Genomic DNA, 16,479 nt, shown 5'->3' with positions numbered 1-16,479 from the left:
TTTTGAAATTTTCAAAAGACATCTGAGAAAACACTGAAAATCAATAAAAATTCGAATTTCGCGCGCTTTTACCGGCAGTTGGCCTAGAAAACTCACACCTGGCCGCTAGGCCACCGGATCCCACTTTGACTTTTCGATGCCGTTTTTCTCAATGAAGGAATTTTTTTTTGAATTTTTTCTTTATTTTTATGGGAATCTACATGGATTTCTGCACAAAATAAAGCAATAAAATTTTTCGCCGCACACCACCTTTAAATATTTTTAAAATTTAAAAAAATGAGAATTTTCAGAGAATCTTTTTTATATTTCTAGCACTTGGCCATTTTATTTTTATGTACTTTAATTTTTCGGCGACCTTGGTTTTTCGAAAAAAAACGGAATTTTAGAACCTGAAATAAAGTTTTATAGTTTTTTTCTCGCCAAATTTTTTGTGATTTCAATGTTTTCGTCGTTTCAGTGATCAAAAAATCCCTAGTAGTCATCGATTCCGCCCAAATCGACCTAATTTTTTAAATTCCTGTATGCAAAAAAAAAACACCAAACTTGAAGCACAGAGTATTCGAATTGTTGAGGATAAATTGAAAAAAAAATCAATAAGACAAAAAAGTGCAAAACGGAGAACGATCAAAAATTAGAAAAGAAAAAAGACACTTTTTCGTATTTCTTGAAATTTGATATTTTTCTCTACACTCTTCGGGTGTATCCCACGATTGCTCATCCATCGCACTTCTTTTTTTTGTAAAGTTCGCTCTATTGGTAAACTAGTTATGACAGTTTTTATAAGTGATGAAAGACGGGGGAAAGTTTGAAAAAAAAATCACAAAAAAAATGGAGAAAATGAGCAGGACAGCGGGTGGGAAAATATGACAAATTCTGAGACAAATTGAACCGAAAAAATGGAAAAAGTTGGAAAATTCAAAAAAGGGATCACATTCGAAATAAAGGGGCTCTCTGGGAGATCATCATCTCTTGTTTCCTGCGTTGTTCTCGTTGAATTTCCACCTGTTTTTGAATTTCCTCACTGTAGAGACCGGTTATCGGACGGACGATCGGATGGTCCGTGTGGACGGCGAGCTCGTGTTTTCGTAGAGATGAGCTGGAAAAATGTTTTTTGCAACAGTTTTGGAATGATCAGTTCTAAAACGTCGCGGTTCTGAAACGGCATTTTTTCAGATTGAAATTAGCGGCTTTTGAGGTATAAATTTCAGATTTTTGGGTGTAAAATATCCAATTTTTCAATATTTAAGGTCATTTTCCTTATTTCAAAAACCAAAACTCACTTATCCCTGAACCGTTTCGAGCACTTTCCACATCCAAACGGCATTTCTTTGGTATGCGTTCGTATATGGGCGGTCAGTGCTTGACTCTGTGCGAACGATTTGTTACAGTAACCGCAGGAGTACGGTTTTTCGCCAGTGTGAACTCTCTCGTGCACCAACATGTCCTTTTTGAAATGGAATCGCAAATTACAGAATGTGCAATTGAAACGAGCCGTTTTGCCGTTCGGTAGGAGCTCTTCTGTCGGTGGCTGTTGATCAAATGTCGGCGGATGGGCGGTGTTCTGGAATTGCTTATCTGTTGAAGCTAGACTACCGTAGTCTGATTTTCAGAAGTTCACAAATTCGAAGATTCGGAAAATCAAAAATTCTGAAATCTGAAAGTCAGCAATTAGGAAATTCAGAAATTCGGAAATCTTTGCATTTCTGAATTTCCAAATTTCAGAATTTTTGAGCTTCTCAGATTTCTGGAATTTCTGGAATTCTGAATTTTTTTTCACAGTTTCTGATTTGCTGAAATTCAGAATTCAAGAATTTTCCGATTTCCGAATTTCAGGTTTTCAGAATTTTTGCACTTTTCAGTTTCTGAATTTCAAAATTTCCAAAATTCAGAATTTCAGAAACGTTGCATTTTTTAATTCACGAATTTTTTGAATTTCAGAATTTCAAAAGTTCAGAATTTTAGAATTTTCCGATTTCTGAATTTCTCGAATTTCTGATTTTCAGATTTTTCAGCAATTTTGAATTTCGCTGTTTCTGGGTTTCTGAGTTTCCGAATTTCCGAATTCAGAATTTCCGGATTTCAGGAATTCTGATTTTCAGAATTTTATCATTTTCGAGTTTTTTATTTCCCAAATTTTTAATTTAAAAAAAGGAGAAATTAGGTCACAAAATTAAAATTTTCTGGCTGAAAATATAAAATTTACGCCTGAAAACACATGAAAACCAGAGTCCATCATGATGGCTTTCCGCTGGAAATTCCTGAACTGCAAACCTAAAATTCTAGATTTTCGGCTGAAATATTCAACTTTCTGACCTTATCTTTCCAATTTTGTCTTTAAAAATCTAACAAAATTTCCAGATTCTCTCATCCAATTTTTTCAAAACTTTCTACTCGAATTTGAATTTTTTTTTAGAAGTATAAGTTTTCTGGTTCAAAAATCCGTAGAAATCGCTTAATTTTACACAAATTTTCGAATTTTGTCGCTCAAATTCTTAGATTTTTCCCCGAATTTTCAAAAAGCTCCGATTATGTTCAGGAGTAAAATGACTAACCACATGATTTGTCAACGCCTCCTCCGTCGTGAAAAATCGCATACACTGTCGGCAAGTGCTCCTCGTGAAGTGCATTTTGTGATGTTGTAGTTTGGATTGAAGTTTCGAGAAGATTCTCGGACAATAATCACACGAATACATGGGTTTTAGAAGCGAATGATCTTTTAGATGATGTGTCATCGACGTCTTGCTGGCGAATCGCATTCCACAGTTGAAACATCGGAATGGTCGGGGATCGCCGTGCGAGTCCTGAAATTGAGAATTTTTAGGTTAGAAAATGGGAGGGACTACCGCAAAACCTGTATTAGAAAGGCCCCTTTAATAGAAGGGCCCCCGTAATAGAAGACCTCCTGTAATAGAAGGGCCCTCCTTCAAACAGAATTTTGGAACTTTCAAAATTTTACTTTTTCTGAAATTCTGATCATTCGAAATCTCGAATTGAAATTTTTAGAATTTTTCAAGTTTTGCATTTCTCCCAAATTTTGAAATTTCTGAAATTCTAAAATTCTTGCCTCTTTTCTGAAAATATCTCATTTACCATAAAACCTGTATTAGAAGGGCCCTCTGTGAAAAAGGGCCCCCCTTCAAAATGTGTTTTGAAATCAGAAAATTTCCAGATTTTCATGAAAAACGAAACTTTGTCGAATTTTTCGAAATTTCGGGAAAACTGGCCGGGAGAATGAAATAGGCCCCTGCCATAGAAGGGCCCTTCCGGAAGTACCTTGGAGCAATAGAAGGGCCGGCCCTTCTAATACAGGTTTTACGGTAAATTCCATCAATATACTCACCAACACATGCCTCTGATAGACTTCTTTATTGCCAAAATACGTTTTACACTGAGTACAATGATACAGTCCAGCTAGCGATTTGGGCGTCGTCACTGGCTTCGGATCAGCAATCCATCCATCCACAGAGGGGTCTATAGGGGCTTCTGGCGCGTCGGACGCGTTGATTACTTTGAATCGAAGGATTCGTTCTCCAATTCGAATTCCCAGCCGACGGAGTGGTTGAGGTTGTGCGGGTACTGTAGGGGCTACTGTAGGGGGCGGAGCTTGTGACGTGGATGTGTCTGGAAATTGTTTTAATGATTTTAAAAGCATTTTTAAACGCCTTTCTTCGATTTCTAAAGTTTTTTCAACGACCTTAGGTGGTTTTACACTTACTAGGCACATAATGCATATCCAAGCCCTCCATACTATATTCTCCGTCCATTTCGACGACTTGTTCGGTTATTAGCGGCTCTTTTGACAACGTTTCTCTCGGTATCGTCGCGGTTTTTTGCACTCCACTCGGTGTTCTTGAAATTTTGAAATTCAGTTTTTTTTTGAAATTCGAATTCCCGCCAAAAAAAAATTTTTGCTCACTTAAAACATTTCGTATCTGTTAGCTCGTAGCCCAGCGGCTTCTCATTGCTCCATGCTCGACTCGTCGACGGGATGTCGGTGGAAATATCTGAATTTTAAATTTTTCAAAATTTTCCAATAATCAAATCTCTCTACCCGTTGCGGTTGTAACTTCCTCCTCGTATAGTACAGTTGCATTTGGGTCTTCCAGCATTAATTCTTCCATTTTTGCTTTCAAAAATCACAGAAAAATAGGGATTTTTAGTGAAAAATCCAGTGAAATTGATTAAAATCAGGTGGTGTCGATTTACGCTAAACACCGCGCGCATGCGAGATTTCGGTGTGTCGTTTGTGTTTCGCAGTCTGTGTCTCCTCGCATTAGCACGGAAATGGCTTTTCTCTCGTTTTTTATATTTAAAAAATAGATTTTCAGATGTTTATTTGAAAGTCAGCTTTATTTTTGATTAAAAAAGAGAGAATAAGAGAAAACCCGCATAAAAAATACAAGAAAACGGAAAAAAAACCCGGAAAAACGATTTGGGAAAACAGGGAAACAAGAAAAATGTCTAATTTCTATAATCATTTATCAGATTTTTATGAGATCCATAAAGATAATTCATGGCATTTTTATTGGAAATCGGATCGAAAAAGGTTCTCTCGAAGACCACTTCATGCACGCATTGGATGAATCCAAAGTCGTAGTTCGGGTCGGCGCGGATGAATAGACGGGTGGTGTTTCTGGAAAATTCAATTTTTTGAGAATTTTTTAAAAAATTTTATTGTTTTTGAGGCATTAAAATGTGTAGAAAACTGTGTAGATTCATATAGAAACAAAGAAAAAATGAATTTCCGCCAAAACTGAAAACAGCAAAAAATAAGAGATTTTTCGAGAAAAAATAGGTTTTTTCTCTTCGATTCTTAAAGATGATAAAGAGATCTTTTTCGATTTTTTTCGTAATTTTTTTTTGTCTGAAATATGACGGGATGGTGTTTGTGAAGATTACTGTAGATTACTGTAGAAAACCAATTTCCTCTTGTAGCTTTTTCTGCATTTTGACGTGATTGTGTTTGCAACAAAAAAACTATAAAAGGAAATTAGATGTCTACAGTAAAAAAAAGGAAATTAGATGTCTACGTCAAATTTCAAACGAAAAATCGAAAATAGCTGAAAACCCTGAAACGGTCTAAAGGTTTTGCAAAAAATCGAAGAAAAAATCATTCTCCGAAATCGCAAATTTTTCAGAGTTTTCAGTTTGGCGGGAATTCAAAAAACATTTCCAGACATGGCTTTTTGAAGCGGTTTTTCCAACAAAACATCTTCTAATTGCTGATTTTTGGACCTACCGTATCGCCGGGAAGTCCTGCATCGCGTACAAACAGGACCCATCCACGTCGTACTGATTTGTGTCACAACCTTTTTCTAGAACATGAATTTCTCGATGCTCATCACTTGGTAAATTGAAGTCTGGGGTTTTCATTAGGTAATTATACAGGGTTTTGTGTTGAGAATGCGAAATTGTTGCCATGGAGCAAAGGTGTTGGATCCAGTTTCGGGAGACTTGGTATACTGGAAAAATGAGAACTTTTCAGATTTCTAGAATTTTCGAGATAATTTGGAAAATCTCAGTTTCAGATATCCATAACAGGACGACTTCAAAAAATTCAGGAATCCAGAAATTCAGAATTTCACAAATTCTAGAAATTCTGAAACACAGAATTTTTAGAAAATCTGAAAATCAGAAAATTCAGAATTTTAGAGTTCAGAATTTCAGACAATTGGAAATTCTGAAATTCCGACTTCCAGAAAATCAGATATTTGGTAATTTTGAGATTCTGAATTTCTGGAATTTTTGAATTTTTAGATTCAGAAACCCAGAAGTTCGAAATCTCAGAATTCTAGAAATTCTGAATTCCGGGAATTTCAAAATTCGAATCTTAGAATTTCACAATCTCAGAACTTTAGAATCTCAGAATAACAGAATTTCAGAATCTCAGAATATCAGAATTTCAGATACCCAGAAACTAAGAATTCCAAAAATTCAGGAATTCCCAGCATCGAAAATTCTGAAATTCTGAAACCCGGAAACTCGGAAATTCGAGAAATTCGAAATTTCAGGAATTCAGAAATTTCAAAAAATCGGAAATTCTGAAAATCTGAGAATCTAAAATTTTTCAGATCCAAAAACTCTGAACTTCAAAAACTCTGAAACTTAGAATTCCAAGAACTTTGAATTCTGAACATCTGAAATGCAGAAAATCTGAAATTCCCGTCTAGAAATTCTGGGATTCGGAAATTCTGGAATTCTGAAATTCAAAAACTCCAAAAATTCAATATTCCTGAAATCCTAGAATTCTTAAAACTCTGAAACTCTGAAACTCTGAATTTCTTAAATTCTGTAATTTAGATATTCAGAAACTCACATTGACTAGAAGTATCGTTTGGATCAGCACTCAACAATGTTTCCTCCTTGAAATGAACTCTGAAAATCGAATTTTAAATTTTCTCATCAGAGCGAATTTGCTACTTACCCATTAATTTCTACCATATCCCTCAACCTTCTGGAACGTCTGGACAAAAATTTAGTGCTATGTAGAGGGATGTCGTGCTCCTTCAAAAATCCAATTACATAAAAATTGATTAAACATTGAATTTGGCTCGTTTCAAGCTTCAAAATGTGTATAAACATGACCTATAATCCAAAAATTTCAAATTTCCAGCCACAACTTTTCCACGAGGAGTCCAAAACTCGTTATTGAGAAAGTCGGTCATGTTTACACTCATTTTGAAGCTTATAACAGGCCCAATTCAATTTTCAACATAATTTCAAAAATTACCAACCGCTGTTATGACTGCGTGCTTCCAATCAAACTCGTCGATTTCTTTTAAGCACCGGCGGTGAGCACTGAGCGTTCCATGGGCGGTCGAAGTGTTGAACAGTTCACGAGGCACTAGGACATTGACCATACAGTCGCCAAGACGGAACATCTGGAAATCTTTTGGGAATTTCAGATTTTTTTGAATTTCTGAATTTCTGATTTTTCGATTTTCTCACTCTTTCTTTAAAAATGGGATCCGCTGAAATATCAATTGGGAAGCAGAAGAAATGAATCGGCGAATGCATCATTGTGAGAACCTCTTCCACGAAATCGTAATCCTGGAATTTTGAAAATTGTACTTTTTTAATAACATATTCGAATTCTTCTCTTCAAGAACTTCAAAATGAGTATAATCATGACCTACTTTGCTGAATTTTGATTTTCTGGGGTTCCATGCGCCTTTAACTCAAAGTGAGCGGAGCCTAGGCGTGTTTACGCTCATTTTGAAGCTCAAAACAAGTCAAATAAAAATATGTACATCAAATTGAATAAAATTGATCTTGAAGTGCATTATAAGCTTAATTTGTAGTTGATGATTTTTGAAATTTTTCGAAACTATGTCCTAATTCTCATATTTTGGACCCAAACTTGGATAAAATAATTTTGCCGTACTTATATTGTCAAGAGCTTTAAAATGAATATAATCATCACCTACTTTTTGAAAATTTTGTTTTTTTTTAAATAATTTTTCTGGTGGTCCATGCGCCTTTGAACCGAAAGTTTCAAAGTGGGCGGAGCCTAGGCGTGTTTATACTCATTTTGAAGCCAGTCAGAAGCTGAATAATATTATGTAACTAAATTTCGAAAATAGTGATTTTGCAAGGATAATGTAGAAAGCTACTGTAGAACTTTTTGAAAAAATCAAAAATTAACAATTTTCGTGGTGTGACCCAAAATTTCGAATCTAGGTTATATTTATATTCATTTCGAAGCTCTTGCTGAGCTGAATTTGATAAAAATACTAAATTTTGAATTCACTCACTTTTTTAACAACCCGAATGAAAAACATATTATGATTGCCAGCCATCGATTTTGGCATATCTGATGGAAGATAGCGACGGCGTCGAATTTGGAAGCAGCTGGAATTTCAATTCAACAACGTGAGGCTTTTCGAGAGCTTCACAATGAGTATAAGCATGTCGAAACTTCGAAAAATTTCAAATTTCCCGCCACAACTTGTCCACGAGGAGTCCAAAACTCGTTATCGAGAAAGTAGGATTATACTATTGAAAGTGTCCGAGAGGCGGAAATCAGAATTTTCAGGCTGTGGATTGTAATTTTTATAATTTCATAATTTCATAACTTCAGAATTTTGGAATTTCAGAATTTCAGATTTCCAGAATTTCAGGATTTCAGAATTTCATAATTTCTAAATTTCAGAATTACAAACTTTCTGGATTTATAAATTTCAGAATTTCAGAATTTCAGAATTTCAGAATTTCAGAATTTCTAAATTTCAGGATTACAAAATCTCTGGATTTTTAAATTTCATAATTTCATAATTTCAGAGATTTTCAGAATTTCAGAATTTTGGAATTTCAAAATTTCAGAATTTCATAATTTCAGAATTTCATAATTTCAGAATTTCAGAGATTCAGAGAGTTTCAGAACCTCAGAGTTTCCGAATTTCAAAATTTTGGAAATTCAGATTTTTTTGGAATTTTCAAAGTTCTAAAAGTTTGAAAAATTTCAGAATAATATCTTATTTCTAGTTTTTTTTTCTGAAAATCTCAAACTTTGGATTACTGTAACTCACTTTTTATCATTTCTAGTCGGCACTAAAACTGTTCGATTTTCGATATAGCTCAAATAATTTTCAGATGACTTATTGAACATTTCAGCACAATCAATGTCGTTGTCCGGTGCCAACGGGACGAAAATGTGGAAGCTGAACATTTAAAATATCGGGATTACTGTAGAATTACTGTACCTATATGTGGCATATGCAGTTAGCGCTATGAATAGGACTAGAAGAACCGCTAGGGGTACTGATAACGCCCACATGGTTTTTGTACAAATGTCGTGATTTGCCATTCTGCAAAAATTGTTGGATATTTTTAAAAAAAATTGTTTAAGCTTGAACAAAAAAAATTGAATTGAAATCAGAATTATATGGAGAAGAATAATTTCAGAAATCTTTTTCGAATTTTCAGAATTTCTAATTTTCAATATTTTGGAATTTCCAAGTTTTCATTGAACTTCGGAGATCTGGAATTTTCAGAAGGAATCGGAATCGAAATCTTCAAATTTCGGGGAATCTCAGAAACTATGATAAAAAACCACAATTTTCAAAAAGAATTGGAAATTCCAATATCCCGAAAAATCCATAAATTTCCAAATTTGAAATTCGCAATATATCAGTATTTTGAAATCTCAAAACTTTGGAAATTAATGAAAATCCAGAATACTGTAAAACTTGTTTTAGAAGGGCCGGCCCTCCTATTACAGGGGCCCTTCAATTAGAGAGGGCCCTTCTATTTTTCCGGCTAGTTTTTTCCAAAATTTAGCATCGAAAAATTCGACAAAGTTTCGTTCAAAATTCATGAAAATCTGCCAATTTCACCAAAATTTAGCAAGATGTTCATCGAAAAATAGAGTTTCAACAAATTTCTATTCAATTGTGTAGTTCCCGGAATATTTTCCACTGAAAACGTACGGAAATTTTCTGATTTTAAAACACATTTTGAAGGGGGGCCCTTCTATTACAGGGGGACCTCTTATTACAGGGGGCCCTTCTATTACAGAGGGTCCTTCTTTGTTTCCGAGTCCCTCTCGGAGGGCCCTTCAATTGAGGGGCTCTTCTATCAAAGTGGCCCGTCTAATACAGGTTTTTCCTAATTTTTAGCCAAAATTTAAAGATTCCAAAAAATCTAAATAATCAAAAATCTATGAAAAAGTCAGAGCTTGAAGATTCTCAAATTCCCAAAACTCTAAAAATTCCAAAAAATTCGAATTTCTCAATTTTTTTTTGCAAATCCCAAATTCAAATTTTCTCAAAATTTGATTAAAGGACGTTCTACTTCCATTTTATTAAGAAGGAGCCAAAATACATAAACAACTTTTAGCAACATTTCCAAAATTCTTAGATTCTTAGATTCTTAGATTCTCAGAATCATGAATATCAAGATCTCAAAAATCCAAACTTCTTAAATTTTCATGTGCTCCAGGATTCTCTGAATCTTCCTGGAGTTTTTCTCAAAAATTCGAGCCAGCGTTTCAGAAAAATATATATTCAAAATCGAAAAAAAATCCTCCTATGTTCATCTAGCAATGACCATATAAGGTCACAAGTCAGAAAAAATTAGGTGATCGGTGAGAAATTTAATCTAAGAGGATCGATAAGAATAGACAGGGAAACTTTAAAAAAAATAGTGTATGTGTGACCAGGTGAGAGATGAAGAGACGCAGAGAAATCAGACAAATAGAAGAAGAAGAAGAAGAAAAAAACAGGTTCTTCTAGTTTTGTAAGTCTTGGGACGACGAGAAAAAGAGATGAACGACCAAACACATCACTTTCTTGTTTATTTATGTTGTTTTGTTGTTGTTAAACGGTTTTGATTTATTGTTTTGTATAGAGTTTAAACAGAAGAAGAGGATGATGATAGTGGAACCTTTTTGATCTTCGAAAATGCAAAAAAACAAATTTGAAAATTGAAAAAAAAAGCTTTTCAAACGTTTCAAAAGATTCTGAAAATTCAGAAAATCCAAAAATTTGAAAACAGAAGATGTCGATCATAGTGGAACCCTTATTGTCTTTGAAAGTTCACTAGCTGCCATAATATGAAAACTAAAAATCAATTTTCTGGGATTACTGTAGGACTTACTGTACCCGTACAAAAAGTTTGAGAATTAGAATGTTCAGAAAATTCAGATTTTCCAAAAACTCAGAAATCTTCAAATTCAAAAAACCCAAAAGTTTGAAAATTCGAAAAAAACTCAGAATCAGATTTTTACTGCAGGATTTCTGTACCTGAACGTTTTGTCATTTTTAGAATTTTCAGAATTCTAAAACTTTCAAAATTTGAGGACTTCGAATTTTCGGAATTTTCACGTTTTTGAAATGTTTAGAATTTTTCAAATAAAATTTAGGAAGATCAGAAGGTCCAGAATTTCTGAAAACTCAGAAAAAATTAGGAAATTCGAAAACAATCAGAATCAGATTTCTCCAAAGATTCTGAAAATTCAGAAAACTCAAAAATTCGGAGTTTGAAGCTCTTAGAAACTCTTAAAATTCCAAAATTGAAGATTCCCAATTTCTATAAAATTCCGGAAATCCAAAAAACTAGAAGTTTCATCAAAAATTTTCCAAAAAATTCAAAAAATCTGAAATTCCATCAAAAACCAAAAATTTCAGATTTTTTTTTGATCCGTAATTCAGAATTTGGGGAACATCCAAATTTCAAAAAAAAAATAGAGAAATACAATTTTCAAAAAATCCAAAAAATCTAGGAAATTCAAATTTTTGCAAATTCCAAAAAATCGGAATTCCTGAAAATCTAGAAATGAATAGAGGGAATTTCAAGTTGGTCGGCGAAAATTCCAGAAAAATCTAAAAATCAATTTTCCCAGATTGTTGGAAAAATTAAAGCCAAACAAATTGGGTTCCAATACCAAATGACGTTGACCAATGAAACGGACGGGGTAATAGAAGAATGACCTTGGTCGGTGGGAAGAAACAAATTTGGGAGAAAAGAAAAATTGGAACTAATGAAGAAGAGAAAGTGACGCTGATGGCCTTCTGAAGGCATTCAGAATTTTAGATTTTTTCAAAAACTCCAAAAAATCGATTTTTGGTCCCTTGGACCATTAATTTTCAGAGATCAATTTTCAAAATAAATAATACTAGTACTCCAAAAAAAGGGTTTCAAATTTGTGATGATCACAAAATTCGAGTTTTGGGTCACAAGATAAAAAAGGAGACAGAAAATTTGGGAGCCTAATTTTTTAAATTTTAAATTTAAAAAAAAATTAAAATCTAAAACACCGATCACATCAGACACAAAAAGTTATATACACTTCCGCAAACATATTTTGCCCCCAAAAACTGAAAAATAAGAAAAAAATGTGACGTCAGAGGGAAAGAAGACAGATTCCAATCTACCTAAAACAGGAGTCTCATGGTCATTATTGGAGGGGTAAATTTGAAAAAAAAAAAAGAAAAAAAATCAAAAATCGGTTTATAATTTACAAAAAAAGCTACACTCATTTAATTCGGGTGAAATTGTACATGAAAATTATCACACAATTATCAGTTAAAACACTTTTCACATTCGGCTAGTACCATTCTGTGCCACGTGGCCAAGAAGCATGCGGGAGATGACGATGCGTTGGATTTGGGACGTTCCTTCGTAGATTTGATAGATCTTGGCGTCGCGCATCAGCTTCTCGACAGGGTATTCCGAGTTGAAGCCGTTGCCTCCGAAGATCTGAAAGAAAAGGAAATTTTGAAGATTTTCCAGCTAGGGAAGAGCAATCTCGCTCTACTGAACTGTCATTTTGAGCACGCTTACTATCGCAGAATACATCTAAAAAGTGGGAGAAATTTTTGATTTCTGATGAAATTGTGATTTTTCGAGATACCAGAAAATTGACTATTTTTTTCGAAAAAAATTCAGATTCGCGAAATGAAAATTCATGAAAATAGAATCCATCATAACGGCTTTCTGCTTAAAATTCCCGATTTTTGAATCTAAACTTCCAGAAATTCGACCATTTTTTTGAGTCTGGAGCTCGACTAAGCTGCAGACTCTTGGAAATGGTCAGAATGGCCGAAAATCCACCAAAACGAACGTTTTTGGATACCTTATCCGCGGGTACTGTAGCTAGGCTAGAGCAATCTCGCTCTACTAAGCTATCGACCTACCTGAACAGCATTAGCAGCCGCCTGATTCGCGGTATCCGCTGCGAAGCACTTTTTGATGCGTTGTAAGAGGATCGGACTCCGTTATCAACATCGGTGGCTGATTTGTATGTGATCAGACGAGCCAGCTCTAGGTTGATAGCCATGTCGGAGAGCATGAATTGGACGGCTTGGTGCTGAAAGATTGGTTTTAGAGTGGAATTCAGATCATATATGCAAAATTTCCAAATTTAAGATCAAAACAAAGCCCCCCCCCCCACAATTTTTCGTCTGCACCTACATTAGCAATCTCCGTTCCGAATGCTTTCCTCTGCAATGCATACTTTGCCGACTCATCCAAGCATCTCCATGACAATCCCAATGCTCCAGCAGCCACTCCAGGTCTAGTCATATCGAATGCACTCATGGCGACCTTGAATCCAGCACCCGGCGGTCCCAGAACATTCTCCTCTGGCACACGAACGTCTTCAAATGTGATAGTTCTGGTATCCGAACATCTCTGTCCCATATTCTTCTCCTTCTTGCCACGAGTGATTCCAGACGTGTCTCCATCGACTATAAACGCTGTGAACGCTTTTCCAGCCGGGGTTTTAGGATTCGGGTCGGATCTAGCCAACACGAAGAACCATTTGGCGTGCCCTCCACCAGTGATCCATGCCTTCGACCCGTTGATAATGTATTCGTTTCCCTTTTTCTCACATTTGGTCTTTACACCATTCACGTCGGATCCGGCTCCTGGCTCCGTGACACAGTAGGAGGCAATGATGGGCTCGGCGGCAAGAGCTCCGAGGTATTTCTTCTTCTGTTCCTCGTTACCAGCAATGTAGACAGGTGCGATCGCGAGGGATGGTCCCATGATGCCGAGCTGGAAAATGATGCTGTGGAATAGATGGAATAGTCTAAAATCGATAATTGATTGAAATTTCTTTTTCGGCTCAAAAAACTGGATTTTGAGAAAATTTTTGAATTTGTAATACATCAAAATGTTTGTAAAATAGGTAGATTCGTACAGCATCAAAGTAAAAATTCAAAAAAAAATTGTAAAATCTCGAAAACTCGCTTCAAAGGGTCATTTCTGGATATTGCTGGAAGGTTCTGGAAAACCGAAAACTCCAAAAAATCGCGTTTTTTTTTTGCGATTTTTCGAGAGAGAAAAATTGATTTTTTTTTCTCTAGTTTTTTTTACAAAATTTTTAGACATTTTCAAGTTTTTCAGCTATTTTTGAAGTTTCTTTCTCGATTTTTCCGAGTTCTTTTACCTGAAATTTGATGGCATGGTGTTGGATTACTGTAGATTACTGTAATTTCCTTTTGTAGTTTTTTTTCCGCAAACACAATCACGTCAAATTGCAAATTTTTTTGTTTGCAAAAAAACCACAAAGGGAAATTAGCTTTCTACAGTAATCTTCGTGAACACCATCTAGTCAAATTTCAGGCAAAAAATTCGGAAAAATCGAACAAGAATTTTCAAAAATAGCTGAAAAGCCTAAAAAGTTCTAAAAATTTTGCCCAAAATCAAAGAAAAAATCGCAAGACGCGATAATTTTTCGGAGTTTTGCGTTTTGGCGGGAATTCAAAAAAGATTCCAGCAATGACTTATTGAAGCAATTTTTTGTGATTTTCAAAGAATTTCCTAAGTTTTTGTTATTTAGGAATGTTTTGGTGTTTGCCGATTTTTCGGATTTTCTTTTCAATTTTCCGCATTTTGGAAAAAATGTAAAACATCACAGAACCTCTCAAAACCTTTTTTGGCGGCTAAAAATGGATTTTGAGGATTTTTTTCAGAAATTTCCTGTCTAAATACATGAAAATCAATAAAAGTAGGTTATCAGATCCTTTTTTCCCGTACTTGAAGCCCAGTGCATCCATATGAAAGCGCCTCCACAATCAACGTCGTCTCCAACGTCGTCATTCCAGGACCGCCATATTTCTCCGGAATTTGCGGATTCATCAGCCCCAAACTATGCGCCTGACGAATGATTTCCCATGGAAACTCTCCGCTTTCATCGAATTTCGCCGCATTTGGAACTAGAACCTCTTTTGAGAATTTCAGAGCGGCAGCTTGAATTTCTTTTTGGGTTTCGTTGAGGTCTAAAAAGCTATTTATTGATTAAAATCGGGGAAAAAAACGAGCCGCACCAAACGAAAGTTGCCGAGTCTGACTGAGAAGCGCGGACCGGGAAATTTGGGTCCTGGCGAGCCGAGAGAGCATCTTCGAAGGCTAGAAATGAGAAAAAATGAATGAAAAGTTATTCTAAAAAATTGCGAAAAATCCAAGAAGAATCGACCGAAAACCAGCGAAGAGCATCTGAAAATCCACAAAAATCCACATATCATTTTTGCGCGTCGAGTTAAATGCTTCTAGGTCCGCAATGGTGAACATTAGAACGGCGCGAACTTCGAATTCGATATTTTTCACAGTGATTTTTCGGGGTTTTCAGCTTAAAATCCAACTTAATCAATTTTTATCATGTAAAAAGAAAAAATAAAACCCGTAGGGCCAGGAACAGACATATAAACGGCTAGAAAAGGTTCTAAAAAGGCAGGAAAAAGAGCAAGAAAAAAATCAATTTGTCTTTTTTCCCTTTGAAACTTTCACTCTCGGCACACCTCGAATTCCATTGATCACCGAACCAATCGTTCGGATTACGGTATGAATTGCGTAGAAAATCACGGATAATGTGCAGAAAATGACGAAGAAGAAGAAGGCGATAACGTCGACCAGGAAGTACTGTAGGAAATTCAGATGGTCGGCACCGCTTCTCGCATGGGGAACTTCTTGGTGACGTTCGATGAATTCCACCCAGAAGGCGGCGTGGTAGAGTTCGGTGTATGGGACATCGATGACCATGTCTTGGAAGATGAGCATCTCTTTTTTGTATCTGGAAACAAATTTGGGAAATTTTGAATGTTTTGGAATCTCAAGCGCGCTCTATTGCCGAATTATTGAAAGATTTTCAAAAAAAAGTTCATTTTTTTGTATTTTTTCAGAATCTTTTCCAAGTCAATTTTTAAGAAGTGGTGATCTACTTCTTGATTACATACGTTTCATTATTCAATCATGGTCCGTATAGGTCCAACGAAAACGCTTCAAAACTAATACATTCCAGTGATTGAGGACTTCAAAATTTTTTGCAATTTTTGAAAAAAAAAATTTTCTATATGTTGTCGCTACTCTCTACAACCGATAAAAACTGGAAAATCATGCCAGCAGGATCCAAGAACGTCGCAAAATCAGGGAAAAAAGAAAAAAAAAGAAAAACCACGAGCGGGTGCGAACCTACAGCTTCAGCTTACTGGCGCAGACCGCATCCCCGACACCACGCCGCCGACACTCTCCACAGAGACCAAAAGGCGGTTAGATGTTAGGCGCTTTCTGATATCATTTCATAAGGAATTCAGTGATGGAATGTGTGGCAAAGCATGCAAATCAACTGAATTCAGTACTAAAATTTTGAACTGAAATATCTTGGCTGAAACTGGCGAGCGGATTCTAAAATTGTCAAAGGTGTCTAGATGGGCTATCCTTTACCTATCCTGAAATTTTCATCAAAATCTGAATTGGCGAGGTGTTGTGGTTCCCTTGTAAAACTGAATTTTTGTAAATTTTCAAAATTTCCGAAATTCCAAGTGCGCTCTATTGCTAAAATTTTACATTTTGTACCTAAAAATGAAGAAAAAAAAGAGGAAAAATTACTTTTTTGAGAAAAACACCACCTAGGGACGAGCTTGAGTTTTCTAGTCCTCGCGGTGAGAAGAAGCGCGCGAATTTGAATTTTTTCTTGATCCTTGGTGTTTTTTAATGGAGTTTTCAGGTTTTTTTTGTCATTTTTTCTGCTAGTATACA

At 35.5% G+C, this 16,479-nt stretch overlaps 4 protein-coding genes across 4 annotated transcripts in view; all 4 read right to left on the bottom strand.

Moving 5' to 3' along the window:
* Positions 1 to 927: 927 nt before the first annotated feature.
* Positions 928 to 4,121, bottom strand: Cbr-zfp-2 (the record flags this gene model as incomplete). Its single annotated transcript, XM_002629674.1, has 7 exons — positions 928 to 1,096; positions 1,281 to 1,561; positions 2,553 to 2,801; positions 3,341 to 3,621; positions 3,716 to 3,849; positions 3,917 to 4,004; positions 4,052 to 4,121. The coding sequence occupies 7 exons, from the start codon at positions 4,119 to 4,121 to the stop codon at positions 928 to 930; spliced, it is 1,272 nt and encodes a 423-aa protein (XP_002629720.1).
* Positions 4,122 to 4,461: 340 nt separating this feature from the next.
* On the bottom strand, positions 4,462 to 8,806 carry CBG00952 (the record flags this gene model as incomplete). Its single annotated transcript, XM_045241673.1, has 8 exons — positions 4,462 to 4,633; positions 5,240 to 5,462; positions 6,317 to 6,375; positions 6,425 to 6,504; positions 6,735 to 6,881; positions 7,755 to 7,851; positions 8,529 to 8,660; positions 8,703 to 8,806. 8 exons carry the CDS (start codon positions 8,804 to 8,806, stop codon positions 4,462 to 4,464), a joined length of 1,014 nt encoding a protein of 337 aa, XP_045091699.1.
* Positions 8,807 to 12,036: 3,230 nt separating this feature from the next.
* Positions 12,037 to 14,844, bottom strand: CBG00953 (the record flags this gene model as incomplete). Its single annotated transcript, XM_045241672.1, has 6 exons — positions 12,037 to 12,188; positions 12,296 to 12,297; positions 12,636 to 12,808; positions 12,913 to 13,497; positions 14,482 to 14,723; positions 14,772 to 14,844. 6 exons carry the CDS (start codon positions 14,842 to 14,844, stop codon positions 12,037 to 12,039), a joined length of 1,227 nt encoding a protein of 408 aa, XP_045091698.1.
* A 354-nt stretch (positions 14,845 to 15,198) lies between these two features.
* The window catches only part of Cbr-ugt-58, a gene marked incomplete at both ends in the record, with an annotated part of 5,866 nt that continues 4,585 nt past the window's right edge, over positions 15,199 to 16,479 (bottom strand). The window contains one exon of the mRNA XM_002629677.2: positions 15,199 to 15,514. Coding sequence (XP_002629723.2) covers positions 15,199 to 15,514 — 316 coding nt within the window. The remainder of the gene's footprint in view (positions 15,515 to 16,479) is intronic.

This window comes from Caenorhabditis briggsae (assembly GCF_000004555.2).
Source record: "Caenorhabditis briggsae complete genome, chrII, whole genome shotgun sequence".
NCBI lineage: Eukaryota > Metazoa > Nematoda > Chromadorea > Rhabditida > Rhabditidae > Caenorhabditis > Caenorhabditis briggsae.
Note: the sequence above shows the minus strand (reverse complement) of the source record. Positions and strands in the feature narration are given on the sequence as shown.